At 43.7% G+C, this 17,995-nt stretch overlaps 1 protein-coding gene across 1 annotated transcript in view; it reads right to left on the minus strand.

The window, feature by feature from the left end:
• LOC124259731 (serine/threonine-protein kinase ULK3-like) overlaps window positions 1-17,995 on the minus strand; it is a 60,943-nt gene that overhangs the window by 7,513 nt on the left and 35,435 nt on the right. Inside the window, exon 15 of the mRNA XM_046693921.1 lies at window positions 13,738-13,849. Coding sequence (XP_046549877.1) covers window positions 13,738-13,849 — 112 coding nt within the window. The remainder of the gene's footprint in view (window positions 1-13,737; window positions 13,850-17,995) is intronic.

Here is a 17,995-nt window from a genome sequence, read left to right on the forward strand (position 1 = left end):
AGGGGCAATGGAAGGAGCATACAAAGGGCAATGGAAGAGGAGAGCATGGAAGAAGGGGCAATGGCAGGAGCATGAAGGGGCAATGGAAGGAACATAATAGCATGGGGGCCATGGAAGGAGCATACAAAGGGGCCATGGAAGGAACATACAAAGGGCAATGGAAGGAACATACAAAGGGGCCATGGAAGGAGCATACAAAGGGACAATGGAAGGAGCATGGAAGGGACGAAATGGGAAGGAGCATGAAGGGCCATGGAAGGACAAAAAGGGGGCAATGGAAGGAGGCACAGAAGGGACAATGGAAGGGAGCATGAAGGGGTCATGGAGGGGAGCATTAAAGGACAATGGAAGGAAGGAGCATAAAAGGGGCATGGAAGGAGCATAAAGGGGCAATGGAAGGAAGCATGAAGGGGCAATGGAAGGAGCATGTAAAGGGGCAATGGAAGGAGCATAAAAGGGGGCAATGGAAGGAACATAAAAGGGGTCATGAAAAGGAGAGGCTGCATAATGGGCAATGGAAGGAGCATAAAAGGGGCAATGGAAGGGGAGCATAAAGGGACAAGGGAAGGAGCATACAATGAGGGGCAATGGAAGGAGCATAAAAGGGGTCATGGAAGAGGAGCATAAAGGAGGCAATGGAAGGGAGCATAAAAGGGGTCATGGAGAGAGCATGAAGGGGCAATGGAAGGGCAATGGAAGGAGCATAAAGGGGGCAATGGAAGGAGCATACAAAGGGGTCATGGAAAGAACATAAAAAGGGTCATGGAAGGAACATACAAAAGGGGCATGGAAGAGGAGAGCATAAAAGGGGCCATGGAAGGAACATAAAGGGGCAATGGAAGGAGCATACAAGAACCATGGAAGGAGCATAAAGGGGGCAATAGGGAGGAGCATGAAGGGGCAATGGAAGGAACATGAAGGGAACAAAGGAGCATAAAGGGGCAATCGGAGGGCATACAAAGGGCAATGGAAGGAGCATACAAAGGGGCCATGGAAGGAGCATAAAAGGGGTCATGGAAGGAGCATAAAAGGGGCCATGGAAGAGGAGGAGCATAAAGGGGGCCATGGAAGGAGAACATAAAAGGGGCAATGGAAGGGAGCATGAAGGGGGCCATGGAAGGAACATAAAGGGGGCCATGGAAGGAGAATATGAGGGGGCAATGGGAGGAGCATAAAAAAGGGCAATGGAGGAGCATGACATGGAAGGGGTATAAAATGGAAGGAGTATGAAGGGACCATGGAAGGAGAACATAAAAGGGGCCATGGAGGAGAGCAGCATGAAGGGGCCATGGGAAGGGAGGAGCATGGAAGGGTCATGGAAGGAGCATAAAAGGGACAATGGAAGGAGCATGAAGGGGGCAATGGAAGGAGAGCATACAAGAGGGTCATGGAAGAACATAAAAGGGGGCAATGGAAGGAGCATGAAGGGCAATGGAAGGAGCATGAAAGGGGTTATGGAAGGAGCATGAAAGAGACCATGGAAGGACATATGAAGGCCAATGGAAGAGCATGAAGGGGCAATGGAAGAGACATGAAGGGGCAATGGAAGGAACATGGAAGGGGCAATGGAAGGAGCATGAAGGGCAATGGAAGAACATAAAGGGGCAATGGAAGGAGGATGAAAGGGGGGCCATGGAAGGAGCATAAAAGGGGCCATGGAAGGAGGATAAAAGGGCAATGGAAGGAGCATGAAGGGGCAATGGTAGAAGACATATGAGGGAGCATGAGGTGTCAATGGAAGGAGCATGAAGGAGGAGCAGCCTGAGGGGGCAGCGGGAGGAGTTATTCATTTTCGAATAATGAATAGCGATGCTAGCGGGTTCATTATTCAAAAGGCTATACATGGAAACATCTACAGTGGTGTGGTCATATACACTGATACCCATGTAATGAAATACAGCAGGTTCATTTTACAGATGAACCACTGTGCAAAGGCTGTTTAGTTATTCAGTACTTTACGAATAACGAAAAGCTAACCAGCACTGGTTTCGTTATTCAGTTTATGCCCATCAATTCTATCATATGATAACAAATACAACATACCGTATTTCCAGCAGGTCGTGTTTCGCTATTCAAAACTGAATAACGAAACCGCTGCTAGCACGTTATTCGTTATTCGAAAGACGAATAATGAAAACACGACCCCTCTGGAAATACGGTGTTATATATATTTTATATTTGATAGAATTAATGGGCATACACTGAATAACGAACCCCGGCCTGCGCTGGTTAATTTTTCGCTATTCAGAAGTGCTGAATAACTAAACAGCTCTAGCACAGTGGTACACCTGTAAAAGAAACGTGCAGTGTATATGACCATACTACTATAGGTATTCCACGTAGAGCGATTCAATAACGAACCTGGCGCTGGTTATTTATTCTATTCAGAACTTCTGAACAACTAAACATCTCTTTCACATAAGTACACCTGTAAAGGAAACCTGCTGTCTTTTGTTACATGCGTTTCAATGATGACAATACTGTAGATATTCCATGTAGAGCATTTGAATAACGATCCCGCTGCTAGCAGTTTATTCGTTATTCAACATTAGTCTGAGTCTGAATAATGAACCTGGTGCTGGTCAGTTTTCGTTGTTCAGAGGTGCTGAATAACTGGTGCTGGGATAGACTATCTTATATTAGACAGTTCTGATGGACATATAGTGAATAATGAACCTGCTGGTAGAACGTTATTCGTTATTCGAAAAACGAAAAATGAAAAACAAACCCACTGCTAACTTCAGGTTGCCCATGAAGGGACCATGGAAGGAACATTAAATGCCAAGAAATCTCACAATTCCTCAGACAATACGTATATGTGATAGTCATACAATTTGACTTTTCACCATATATCTAACACCTACAGCAAACAACCTCAAACAATAGAACAATAAATATTAGAAAATACATGAAAAAATATTAGATGCAAAATACAAAAACACAAAATGACATCAACCAAACAATATGAAAAATATAAAAAATAAAAAATGATTAAAACTTCAAGAAAAACCCCCCGAAAGGTTAAAATGCACCCTAGTAATGTTGAAAGATAAATTAGTACGTAATACATGACAGTTAACTCTGTCCATGATAAATTGATCCGTTAAACAAGACAATTAATTCAGTCAGGCCTTCATTACTTATGTTTTCCCTGAATTCCTGAGATCTCCTGCATGTCATATCCATGTTTATGGTTGATGTTCCATGCTTACACATTTCAGCCTCCCTCCTCCAGCCAGCCCCACCCCCTGCAGCCCCCACAGCCCCCTGATGGGCACCATCAATCATCTCCCAGCTGGCCCCTGGCACTGCAGTTTCAGCCATAATGTACTTGTCAAGTGCTTTGTGGGACATCATTAATTAATAGACATGTGATTCTCATCGAGAGGAGATAGGCTTCTATTTCCATCCCATGTCAGCCAAAGTCTTCAACTTAAAACATATTAACATATTTAACAGAGTATGTTTGGCAACCAGTCTGCCCTCGGCTAAAAGGATATCAGCTTTATAGGTAGTGCACATAAACAGACTGCCTTTTCTTACCCTTACTGGCACCATAGCTCTAAGGAGTCAGATTTCTAACGTTACTCTTTCTAGTGTTTATTACATTATATATAATGGTACATGAAAAGACTGCATTTCTCATATGTTCATTTATATAATTACCTTCCTCTCAAAATAATCTCGAACAAGATTAGTTATTTTTTTCAGCATCACCCTATACATGAGGCACATCACAGCACGCCACTTACTGCATGCGCAAGCAAAGATAGGCAGCCTGGGAGCGTCAGGTATAGTTCAACACAATTTACCAAGTGTAACTCAGGGTATCGTTCACATAATTACTCTCACCGAAACCTAAATTATGTCCTGTAGTTAAATATGTTCTTTGGGGGCTCTCTAGGGCTTCATGAACAGACCCCATAGCAGAAAACTAATGACTGGGACCGAGATTGCACCTTGTGTATGTATACGCCCCTGTGGCTGGAGAAGGAACCAGAAACAGGTCCATGTTTATACAGTCGAACCTTGCCTATCTGTATTACTGAACAAACAGATCTACTTGTACTGTGTATACTCTTGTTGGATTTGGGTTAATGATTGATCAAAAGGTTTATACATGCAAACCGGGGATCAATGAATGATTCATTATCAATGTGAATAGACAAATCATGAAGTTAAAACATTCTCTCTGTATCCTTCATGCCAACAATATGAAATACCAGTGACAGCACCAGTCATATATTGTTCCAAAATTGCCCAATACTTCAGCTGTAATATGGACTGGTGGAAAAGCGCCATTAATATGTGTGTTTCTAATTATTTGGGAGTGAACTAAAAATGTTTCTTTCTATTGCTGAATGTCGTATTTTTGGGGTATAGTGCACACTTGAGTTTAAGACACCCGATCAGTTAGAATGTAAATTGCTATAGAGAGTTGACTACACTGTCACAGCTACACACAGGAGGAAGCAAAGCACACTCAATGAACACTTTAGAATAAAAAATGAATGGAAATGATTTGATTCTAATTGAGCCCAGATTTCATGAAAGATTCTAACTGTTCCCAGATTTCATGATTGATTCTAATTGATCCCAGATTTCATGAAAGATTCTAATTGATCCTGAATCTATCCATGTCATGGCACCTGAACTACACCCAGAGATATACCCAGCATGTAGCGTTAACCTCCCCAAACTTAGACACCATAGCATCTGACAGCTCCAATTGCCCCAAACTCACAGTCAGCATCTGAAAGTACCAGTTACATCACTACAACTGCCAAATACTCAAGCAAGTATGGATCAGTAGGAGAGATCAGCTTCACACCACTGGGCACCGTGACACATGACCAAGCCACTTTAGCTGTACATGGATACCAGGGACCTTGAGCCAGGAAGCCCTGTGGGTTTACTTCAACATCAACCATATATGTTACTATGTGTGATGTTTGGTGCTATATGCCTCAGTCCATATTCCTCTGTAATGGCTTCCTGTAAATAAGGAAGTCATGAATGTTCCATACTCTTAAATATCATGGAGCACACTTCTGTGACTCAAGTGATCATTAAGGATATTGAACAAACAAAACACACTGCTGAAGAAAGCTGCGGCAAGCAGTAGTTATTGCATGCGTCTATTATGACATGTATCTAGTGGGGCACATGTTTCACTGTACATCAGAACTACCTTGACATGTTGATAGTAGTAGCCTCACAACTAATTAAGGACTGTACTCAAATAGGCATCTGACCCAGAAGAACAGCTTTTTGTAGAAAATACACCAAGCTAAATGGAAGTCATTAGTGTTAATGGACAGATTTATCAGTGGAGCATGTAATACTGTAATTTGTGTGCCATAAATCTCACTTTCCAGGTATATTAAATACCATCATATGATTAGTTGCACCCAATATGTGACAGTTTTGTTACCAGCTACAGATAATGTTTCCCTAACTACATGCAGTTTTGGCGATTACATTGGAAACATGGAGCCCCATGTATATCTAAGTAGTTTTTATAAGTTGGCCATAAAATTACTTTTATTTGTTGGTATCTTGCAGTATTACTCAACATCTGCTTACAATATTTCAAAATGCGCGGCTCCTCATCTGCTTCTGACAATTCCGGATTAGGGCAGTGTTGGATGGTGTACAGCTACTAGAGTTAGGGTGGTGATATACTGGGCAAAATGACAGACATTTTCAGTGCATGGTCCACAAGTAACCATATTTTGTCTTTGGCCACGTTTATTATAGTTAAAGGCACTACAGCCAGGAAGTAACCTGACATTTAAGTAACCCAATTCCCTAAGATACTTAAGTAACTCTCTTTATTTGATCTCTCATCTCCCCGGGACAGTGTTCCATAGAGTTGCACAAGTCTCTAAGGCAATAATTAATAGTTTAAATGATAATTTCTAAAAAATATAAATATTCCTCCAACAGACTGTCATCCTCTTATCTAGACTTGCCTCTCTAGAGGATTGAATTACTGTACATCCATGGGCACAGCATTCAGGGCAGCCTTGGAGCAAGGCTAAGAGTTCCACAAAGCGATCTGATAAGGCTAACCCAACTGTATGTTGAAGTATGGCACTTGCGATAATATTAGCCCTGGTGATGGTCTATAAGTTCTCTTGGTTTGTCCAAAGCCAGGACCCCAAGTTCCCTAAATGAGTCCCTAAGCCAACTACCTAAATTTCCTAGGTGAATCCATAAGCTAGGCCCCTAATATGCATAAATTCCCATATGTCTGTGAGCTCCAATGGTGAATTCATAGGTCAAACCCCTAAGTTCCCTACATAAGTCCTAAACCTGGTCTACCCGTGAAGGTCCAGGTTAGAATGAACCTTCAGTAACCCATGCTTGTCGTATGAGGCGACTAACGGGATCGGGAGGTCAGGCTCTGCTCACTTGGTTGACACGTCATCGGTTCCCTATTGCACAGATCGATGCTCATGCTGTTGATTACTGGATTGTGTGGTCCAGACTCGATTATTTACAGACTGCCGCCATATAGCTGGAATATTGCTGAGTGCGGCATAAAACTAAACTCACTCACTCACCCTAAACCTGCTCCCTAAGCTCCACAGCTGAGTCCCTAAATTAGGTCTCCAAATTCCTCAGGTGAGACACTAATCCAGATCCCTAATTAAAAAACATAGTTCCCAAAGTTCCAAAAGCAGGATTTTCTGAACCAGATTGCTAAGTTCCCTACCTGGGATTCCTTATTTCTACAGAGAGATCCCTAACCTATTGAGTTTCAGGGCTAATTACTAGTAGCTATTATAGTCAGCAATAATAATGCTCATCTGAGTGAGCTGTGAGCCAGAAATGACCTGCTTTAAACAGTGCCGCAGAACAATTGCTTCAGGTATGGTGGGGTAATCTTCTCCTGATTAGTACAACACCCTGCTATCAATTATCGCCTTGTTCTGCTGGCACTACAAAGGAAGAAGATCTGCTTAAGGCTTTACTAACTCCCCAGGGCTTGAAGAGATACTTGCGAATACACAACAAATGAAGTGTGAGCTATGGCTCATCGCAAACAGCAGAATCAGGTGTTGACAGACGCCAAGACAGCTACATGCAGAATATACCAGACTGTGGGCTTGATACAGACTGCAGCTTTCAAGGAGGCTCTGGATGGGTATGCCTTACTCTAGTTCAGAGCCCACTGTTTTCTGGGAGGCTCTGGATACATAGGTCAGTTAGAATCAACAACTTTCTGTCAGGTTCTGATTGGATGAGCCTGTCCATAGGCCAGTCAGAGTAAACAAATATTCAGGAGGTTCTTGTTGGATGTGCCTTAGTAACCCGAAGGCCAGGAAGATTTCAAGGCTTTCTAGGAGGTTCTTGTTGAATGTGCCTATCTGTAGGCCAGTTTGATTTCAAGGCTTTCTAGGAGGTTCTTGTTGAATGTGCCTATCTGTAGGCCACTTTGATTTCAAGGCTTTCTAGGAGGTTCTTGTTGAATGTGCCTATCTGTAGGCCAGTTTGAGTCCAAGGCTTTCTAGGAGGTTCTTGTTGAATGTGCCTATCTGTAGGCCAGTTTGAGTCAAGGCTTTCTAGGAGGTTCTTGTTGAATGTGCCCATCTGTGGGCCAGTTTGAGTTCAAGACTTTCTAGGAGGTTCTTGTTGGATGTGCCTATCAGAAGCCCAGTTTAAGTCCACAGCTTTCTAGGAGGTTCTAGCTGTATTAGCCTGTCAGTGATTTCACTGAAGTGATAAACACGGGATACCATCGCAACATAGCGAACTACAGTCTATTGCGGGGTTAACACTCACTCGCTACAGCAGGGGTAGTCTCTGTGGCAGAAGACATCTTGGAAGCCCCATTGTAATCATAGAATCCAGAGTTCAGGTGGGCTCCATGTGTGCCTTAGCTGGCTGTGTCATTGTACCCTAATGGCACGGATGATTGCCCATGCTCTTAACCATATACTCCGTTGTTTTCATGCAGTGGTGATATAGCTATCGTATCACCAACAGCAACTTAAAACAACATCCAATCACCAGTATGGACTGACTGAGGTTCAAGGACACAGAGTGTTACGGCCCATGTGATACAAACACTGAAGAGGGTAAAGAGGGGGTAAACCACACTGCAGGTTTCATTCCGAACAGTAATGTGAAGGGCTCTAGAGGAAGGAGTATACATGACCACTAAGTTCTAACAAACTGTCAAAGGTTTTCAAGGAGGATGTAGAGGGCATGAACTATACAAAGAGGGTGGTGAGGAGTGAGTAGATTAGGGCAAAACACAAGTGATGATATGACATGTATCACAATACAGGAACAAATGTAGCTACAAGATATAGACACCACAGTTTTATAAGATGGTTTAATCGTGTTGTTCCACATTTAGGACAGATAGACACCATTGCTGTAAAGGGTTTACATGGAGTGTGCAACATGTAGAAAAGGACAAATAAAATACAGCTTTATGTTATAAGAAGGTTTAATTGGGGGTTGGAACCTGAAGGGCAGATAAAATACCATACATTAACTTTAACTTACGACTATCTTAGCACTAAAGAGAGCTTCGAAAATCTAGGCCCAGCTTTATAAGAGGGTTTAAATGGGGTGTGCAACATGAAGGACAGAGAAAAAAAAAAGTTTAAAAAAAAAAAAAAGTTTAAAAATACTGTTTAGAACAGTTGTGGAATGTGAAGTATTGATAGAAATCACAGCTTAATGGGTTGCATTGGCTGTGAAAAATGTAGTATGGATAGACACTACAGCTTTGTAAGAAAGTTTTACTGGAATGTGCAACATATAGGACTGCTTAAAAAGAGGGTTTAGATGGAGTGTGCAATAAGTAGGATAGGTACAAACCACAGCTTTATAAGAGGGGTGTAGATGGAGTAGGATAGGCAAACCACAGCTTTATAAGAGGGTGTAGATGGAGTGTGCAATAAGTAGGATAGGTACAAACCACAGCTTTATAAGAGGGTGTAGATGGAGTGTGCAACAAAGTAGGATAGGTACAAACCACAGCTTTATAAGAGGGTGTAGATAGGATAGGATAGGTACAAACCACAGCTTTATAAGAGGGTGTAGATGGAGTGTGCAACAAGTAGGATAGGTACAAATAGGTGCAACAAGTACAAACCACAGCTTTATAAGAGGGTGTAGATGGAGTGTGCAACAAGTAGGATAGGTACAAACCACAGCTTTATAAGAGGGTGTAGATGGAGTGTGCAATAAGTAGGATAGGTACAAACCACAGCTTTATAAGAGGGTGTAGATGGAGTGTGCAATAAGTAGGATAGGTACATCTTAGATATATACTGTCTTGGTGAAAAATTAAAGTCTCGGTATGGCAATGACAAACTAACCAACATCATAAGGATGAACATGGCATTACATCAGGCATCCTCAGAAAACTTGGTCATCAAGCATCCCACTGATGGATGCCAATTTTTATTAAAAAGTGCATTAATTAAGACTGCCGTAAAGGTTTCTTGACAGAGATGTAGTCAGGGTTTTGTTGTTTGCCCTGCTAAATTCATGGGATAAGGTGTAAGGAAGGCTTACCAAGGGACATAATGTTAATAATTATGATCCAATAATCATAAATTTCAAAATTGAGGTGCATTCTTTATCTAATGATACTGTATGACACTCATACAATAACAACACTAATTCCACTAGTTTTTGTGTCACCCTGAAAGAGAGTGTATGGACAGGACATTGATGGACTGAATCCATTCTCGTATTTCTGTTGATAACTTTGCACCTCACTATCCAATGGAAAGAAATGTAATGGCAAGTTTCTAAATCACAAATACAAAAAAAGGTCATTTAAAGGAAAAACATTAAGTTCTTTTTAGCAATTGCTAAAAACAAGAAACCAAGTCTGCTAAATATCCCTTACAGAATTTTGTTGAATATGTTTCTCAACAAGTAGACAACACCATGTGCACGCTCCTACCGAAATTGAATAGATTTTAACTGTGCATAAACTGTATGTATCATGTACATGTTATGACAGTGAGGCTAGATTTAATCCTATATCCACATGGTCAAATGAAGAGGCCTGGACCACCATAAAAGTGTCAATCTGACATAAAACATTCAGCACTGATTTGACCAAATGCCAAAGTGTGGCAGACAGAGTACCCCTGTGAAGACCCTCTTGCATGATGTTGCCACTATCAAACTCGCACAATACCGGCATGCGTCTATAAACCAGATCTGTTTATGCAACTGCTGTTAACGCAAAAGCAATGTGGTCTCTCTCAGTTCCCCAATCAAATTGCCAGCATTTTTGTATATTTATTGTTTATAAATTTACTGCCAGAAAATTGTCAGTTTATTTACTCAGAAGCTGTTAACATCATTAAGTAGGCATTATATGGGCCGGGATGGGAAAACCTGGTGTACTGTTACAAGGGGAATAACTCTTCACTGCACACAATACTTCTTCATCAATACATCCATGCGGCCTTGTGAGATGTCAGTTCTATTCTAGCAATATAACCATTGTACTCCAAGAGGAAACACGTTAAGGTTACATTGTTTCCTACTATCAATTACATTTTGCAATTTCTAGGAAAGACTAAACAAACATAAATTTTTGTCTGCTGTAAACTTTCAATACATTTTTTTACAACCACCATTGACCTGATCAAGATATCAGTGAGTTTGTGTACAATTCTCTCCACAGTTTTTAAATATCTCATTTCCTAGTAAGACCACAAAGAACATGTATGGCGCCACAGAGTAACTTTTTTTACACAGACTGCATTATGAACTTTTTACAACATGTCAGGTTTATGAAGTGAGAGACGTCAGACGAGTCAAGCCCTGCTGCTGAACCTATTTATAAGTGACAGCGTTCTTGGACTGGTGCTCTCATTCCTTCCATGCAGGAATGTCTGTAGGGTGCAGAGTAATAAATGCCATAGTTTGAGATTTGTTATGACAGATAAAATTCAAGTAAAAAAGAGTACAACTTGTAAATCGGATTTTGCACCCTCAATAATGACAGACCCGATGCATCACTTTTATCATATTCTGATCAGAAAACAACACTGAAATTTGTTGTAGGGAAAATAAACAAGTTTTAGTCTGCATAGAGGATAAATCATAATTTTTGTGAATTCAAAGATTAGTTCAAAGTCCTGTCTATGGTAGGAAAATTCTGGATTGTCTAACACCTGTCTACCACTGTGATGCAGCATTTCTTCCATTTCACATGTTAGTCCATTAAAGCTAGGCAGGGACAATCAGTTTGTAGACATCGTAACTGCTGTGCTGAAAAGCCTAAGATCCAATTAAATGAGATGGAATCTCATACAGGTGTGTTCATACAAATAAGTGGTAGAGGGGACCTCCTCTGTCACAGATCTTGTCTCCACTCTACGGCCAGCTACTGTGATAAAGGTACTGAGCCTATCAATAATTTAGATACCATGATATGTACACTTCAAGTCGGAGATCTGAGCTTGCCCACAGTGCCACAGTACATTCAAGAGTGGAGGCATCAGAAACTGATAGTGTGTGTTTATGTTGGGTTATGTCACAGACTCACAGTCGCCAATTTTCCAGCCATATGTGGGCTGCCGGTAATTCATTGAGTCTGGTCAGTCTGGGCCTACTTTCTCTGGACATGGATGTCAACATCTGAATCCCTTCTTATTGCCATATTTCAGGGCAGCTTCTTGCTCCTTCAACATCGACATGTTGATGTTATGTCACCTCTGTCATAGCATTTCAGCAGATGGGGTGTCATATTTCACTGACATTTATCACACTGGTGATACAATGTATCACCAAGCAGGGGTAAAGTTCTCCCAAACCAAGGAAGCCAAATCTAGGATTCACAGCAATAAAAAGCATCCAAAGAAAACGAAGTAAACATTCATTTACATGACAGGACGACTCTTCATTTCAACTGTAAGTTAAAGATTAAAAAAGGAATGAAAAACAAAAAACCTAACAAAACCCCAAAAAACAACAAACAACAACAAACAAACAAACAACAAACACTCCCCCTCAACCAGCTTTGGTTATCAAACAATGGATTCAGATGTACTTATGAAAGAACATGCATTCATGCCCCAGTCTTATCTCCATAACTCCACAAACAGCCTCCCATCCACAAACAGTCTCCCACCACCCACACAGTCTCCTTCCTATAGTTCCACCCACAGCCTTCCACTGTCTCACCCACTACCACCACATACTATAGTCTCCCCAACTCCACAAACAGCCTCCCAACCACACAGTCTTCCCACCACCCACACACTATCTCCCTACCACCCAATCACACATAGTCTCCCCAACTCCACAAACAGCCTCCCATCCACACATACCCACCACCCACACACAGCTCTCCCAACCACACACAGTATTCTCCCACACCACCAAAGTCTCCTAACTACTCCACACAGTCTCCCCACAACTCAACAAACATCTCCCACCCACACACCAGCCTTTCCCACTCACTCCACACACAGCCTTTCCACCACCCACACAGTCTCCCCAACTCACCACACACAGCCTTCCTATTACTCTCCACACAGTCTCCACACCACCTTCCTCACCCCACACACAGCCTTCCCATCACACCACACACAGCCTTCCCCCACCACCCACACACAGCCTTCCCACCACCCACACACAGCCTTCCCTTCCCACCACAGTTCTCCCACCACCACACACACACACTGTCTCCCTACCACCCACATCACACCTTGCACACACACAGCCTTCCCACCACCCACAAACACAACCACCCACACACACCCTCACCACCCCACAGTTTCCCCACCACCCACACACAGCCCACTCCACACACAGTTTCCCACCACCCACACACAGCCTTCCCACCACCCCACAGTTTCCCACCCACCACCCACACACAGTTTCCCACCACCCACGCCCACACAGCCTTTCCCCCACCACACACAGTCTTCCTTCCCACCACCACACACAGTTTCCACCACCCCACACACAGCCTTCCCACCACCCCACCCACAGCCTTCCCACCACCCACACAGCCTTCCCACCACCCACACACAGTCTTCCCCACCACCACCCACACACACTGCCTTCCCCACCACCCACACACAGCCTTCCCACCACTCCACACACACAGTTTTCCCACCACCCACACACAGCCTCCCTCCCACCACCCACACACAGCCTTCCCACCACCCACACACAGCCTCCCACCACCCACACACTGCCTCCCACTACCCCACACAGCCTTCCCACCACCCACACACAGTCTTCCCCACCACCCCACACACTCTCTCCCACCCCACACACAGTTTCCCCACACCCACACACTGTCTCCCCACCACCCACACACAGTTTCCCCACCACCCACACACAGTTTCCCCACACCCACACACAGTTTCCCCACACCCTGCATCCTCACCATATGCTGGTACATGTGGAGAGATAGTGAACTCATGTCACCTGTACAGGAGACCTCAAGCAGGTGCAGCTCCCAGTTCCTGGGACACAAAACAACTGACAGGCTCTATGGTGATTCCAACAAGTTGACAAGTGAGTGAGTACGTTGGGTTTTACGCCACTTTTAGCAATATTCCAGCAATATCATGGCAGGGGACACCAGAAATAGGCTTCACACATTGTACCAATGTGGGGAATCGAACCCTGGTCTTCGGTTTGACAAGTGAACGTTTTAACCACTAGGGTACCCCATTGTACCTCAAGTTGATAAGACATGACATATTGACTAGCCTACATCTATACCTAGATACTGATCATTCTCCTCCTCATCCTGCTTCGTGACTGGCTCCGTCGACAGGGACTTCACCGACAGATATGACTTGATCTCCTCCGCTTTGCCCATCCACTTCTCCAGCTGCAGTGAAAAAGTCCTTGTGTTAGCTGGACTAGAAAGATAGTTAGATCCGGTGTAGCAGGCTATTTTGTCCCCGGTCTAAACTTTCCTCGGGGAGGTTTTGTCCTAGGATATTCTTACCCCGGGGAAAGTTTGGGCTAGGCTAAAGTCCCCCCCCAAAAAAACCCCACAAACTTTCCCCCCTTTTTAAACTAGGATATTTGGTTCTGTTTTCTATGAAAAGTGGGGAGATTCTTCTTCCCCACCCTTGTTTTCATATCAAATGGAGAAAATTCTGGCCTAGCTAGGCCATTTCTTCCCCACCCTTGTTCTTATATCAAAAGAGGGAGATTCTGGCTTATCTAGGCTACTTCTTCCCCACCCTTGTTCTTATATCAAATGGGGGAGATTCTGGCTTATCTAGGCCACTTCTAGTGGCCACTTCCCACCCTTGTTCTTATATCAAAAGGGGAAGATTCTGGCCTACCTAGGCTACTTTTCCCCACCCCTTGTTTTTATATCAAAAGGGGAGATTCTGGCTTATCTAGGCCACCTCTTCCCCACCCTTGTTCTTATATCAAAAGGATGATTCTGGCCTAGCTTAGGCCACTGGGCTCTTTCCCCACCCTTGTTCTTATATCAAAAAGGGATGGTTCTGGCCTAGCTAGGCCACTTCTTCCCCACCCTTGTTTTCATATCAAAAGGGGGATGGTTCTGGCCTAGCTAGGCCACTTCTTCCCCACCCTTGTTCTTATATCAAAAGGGGGATGGTTCTGGCCTAGCTGGGCCACTTCTTCCCCACCCTTGTTCTTATATCAAAAGGGGGAGATTCTGGCTTATCTAGGCCACTTCTTCCCCACCCTTGTTCTTATATCAAAAGGGGAGATTCTGGCCTACCCAGGCTACTTCTTCCCCACCCTTGTTCTTATATCAAAAGGGGGAGATTCTGGCTTATCTAGGCCACTTCTTCCCCACCCTTGTTCTTATATCAAAAGGGGGAGATTCTGGCTTATCTAGGCTACTTCTTCCCATCCCTTGTTCTTATATCAAAAGGGGATGATTCTGGCCTATCTAGGCCACTTCTTCCCCACCCTTGTTCTTATATCAAAAGGGGGAGATTCTGGCTTATCTAGGCTACTTCTTCCCCACCCTTGTTCTTATATCAAAAGGGGAGATTCTGGCCACTTCTTCCCCATCCTTGTTCCTGAGGCTACTTCTTCCCCACCCTTGTTCTTATATCAAAAGGGGAGATTCTGGCCTATCTAGGCCACTTCTTCCCCACCCTTGTTCTTATATCAAAAGGGGAGATTCTGGCCACTTCTTCCCCATCCTTGTTCTTATATCTAGGCCACTTCTTCCCCACCCTTGTTCTTATATCAAAAGGGGGAGATTCTGGCTTATCTAGGCCACTTCTTCCCCACCCTTGTTCTTATATCAAAAGGGGGAGATTCTGGCTTATCTAGGACACTTCTTCCCCACCCTTGTTCTTATATCAAAAGGGGATGATTCTGGCCTACCTAGGCTACTTCTTCCCCACCCTTGTTCTTATATCAAAAGGGGGAGATTCTGGCTTATCTAGGCTACTTCTTCCCCACCCTTGTTCTTATATCAAAAGGGGGAGATTCTGGCTTATCTAGGCCACTTCTTCCCCACCCTTGTTCTTATATCAAAAGGGGATGATTCTGGCCTACCTAGGCTACTTCTTCCCCACCCTTGTTCTTATATCAAAAGGGGGAGATTCTGGCTTATCTAGGCCACTTCTTCCCCACCCTTGTTCTTATATCAAAAGGGGATGATTCTGGCCTACCTAGGCTACTTCTTCCCCACCCTTGTTCTTATATCAAAAGGGGGATGGTTCTGGCCTAGCTAGGCTACTTCTTCCCCACCCTTGTTCTTATATCAAAAGGGGGAGATTCTGGACTACCTAGGCTACTTCTACCCCACCCTTGTTCTTATATCAAAAGGGGGATGGTTCTGGCCTACCTAGGCTACTTCCTCCCCACCCTTGCTCTTATATCAAGAACCATTTTTATGAAGACACAATGCATTAGTTCTTCACCTGTCCAAATCATGTCACCATAAGATGTAAACATTCAATCGCACATTTGATGGGTAAATAAGATGTAATATATACAGGTTGCTTGCTCTCTTATCATGCTGTTTATTATCTAATATTTGTTGTATTTATGTGTAAATCTAATAGAACATTATTTACATAAGCTTGTTTACTAACCCATAATCACTTTTGGTGAATGAAATGTGATTCAGATATCCATGGGCCAAGTATACTCCTTATCAAACCTTGTCTTTTGAATATAGAATAGTGAGTGAGTTGAGTTTACACCACATTCAACAATATTCCAGCTATATGGCGGCAGTCTGTAAATAATCGAGTCTGGACCAGACAATCCAGTGAACAGCATGAGCATCGATCTAGCGCAATTGGGAACCGATGACATGTGTCAACCAAGTCAGCGAGCCTGACCACCCCATCCCGTTAGTCGCCTCTTATGACAAGCATGGGTTACTGAAGATCAGTATTCTAACCTGGACCTTCACGGGTAAGGACAAGCATGGGTTACTGAAGATCAATGTTCTAACCTGGACCTTCACGGGTAGAGACAAGCATGGGTTACTGAAGATCAATGTTCTAACCTGGACCTTCACGGGTAGAGACAAGCATGGGTTACTGAAGATCAGTATTCTAACCTGGACCTTCACGGGTAGAGACAAGCATGGGTTACTGAAGATCAATGTTCTAACCTGGACCTTCACGGGTAGAGACAAGCATGGGTTACTGAAGATCAGTATTCTAACCTGGACCTTCATGGGTAGAGACAAGCATGGGTTACTGAAGATCAATGTTCTAACCTGGACCTTCATGGGTAGAGACAAGCATGGGTTACTGAAGATCAGTATTCTAACCTGGACCTTCATGGGTAGAGACAAGCATGGGTTACTGAAGACCAGTATTCTAACCTGGACCTTCATGGGTAGAGACAAGCATGGGTTACTGAAGATCAATGTTCTAACCCGGACCTTCGCCGGGTAGAGACAAGCATGGGTTACTGAAGATCCAATGTTCTAACCTGGACCTTCACGGGTAGAGACAAGCATGGGTTACTGAAGATCAGTATTCTAACCTGGACCCTCACAGGTAGAGACAAGCATGGGTTACTGAAGATCAATGTTCTAACCTGGACCTTCACGGGTAGAGACAAGCATGGGTTACTGAAGATCAGTATTCTAACCTGGACCTTCACGGGTAAAGACAAGCATGGGTTACTGAAGATCAATGTTCTAACCTGGACCTTCATGGGTAGAGACAAGCATGGGTTACTGAAAATCAGTATTCTAACCTGTACCTTCATGGGTAGAGACAAGCATGGGTTACTGAAGATCAGTATTCTAACCTGGACCTTCATGGGTCGAGACAAGCATGGGTTACGGAAGATCAGTATTCTAACCTGGACCTTCACGGGTAGAGACAAGCATGGGTTGCTGAAGATCAATGTTTCTAACCTGGACCTTCACGGGTAGAGACAAGCATGGGTTACTGAAGATCAGTATTCTAACCTGGACCTTCACGGGTAGAGACAAGCATGGGTTACTGAAGATCAATGTTCTAACCTGGACCTTCACGGGTAGAGACAAGCATGGGTTACTGAAGATCAGTATTCTAACCTGGACCTTCATGGGTAGAGACAAGCATCCTGGACCTTCACGGGTAGAGACAAGCATGGGTTACTGAAGATCAGTATTCTAACCTGGACCTTCACGGGTAAGGACAAGCATGGGTTACTGAAGATCAGTATTCTAACCTGGACCTTCACGGGTAGAGAAAAGCATGGGTTACTGAAGATCAATGTTCTAACCTGGACCTTCACGGGTAGAGACAAGCATGGGTTACTGAAGATCAGTATTCTAACCTGGACCTTCACGGGTAGAGACAAGCATGGGTTACTGAAGATCAGTATTCTAACCTGGACCTTCACGGGTAGAGACAAGCATGGGTTACTGAAGATCAGTATTCTAACCTGGACCTTCACGGGTAGAGACAAGCATGGGTTACTGAAGATCAGTATTCTAACCTGGACCTTCACGGGTAGAGACAAGCATGGGTTACTGAAGATCAGTATTCTAACCTGGACCTTCATGGGTAGAGAC

This window comes from Haliotis rubra, unplaced genomic scaffold, assembly GCF_003918875.1.
Source record: "Haliotis rubra isolate DU_JTF1 unplaced genomic scaffold, ASM391887v1 Scf734, whole genome shotgun sequence".
Classification (NCBI taxonomy): Eukaryota; Metazoa; Mollusca; class Gastropoda; order Lepetellida; family Haliotidae; genus Haliotis; species Haliotis rubra.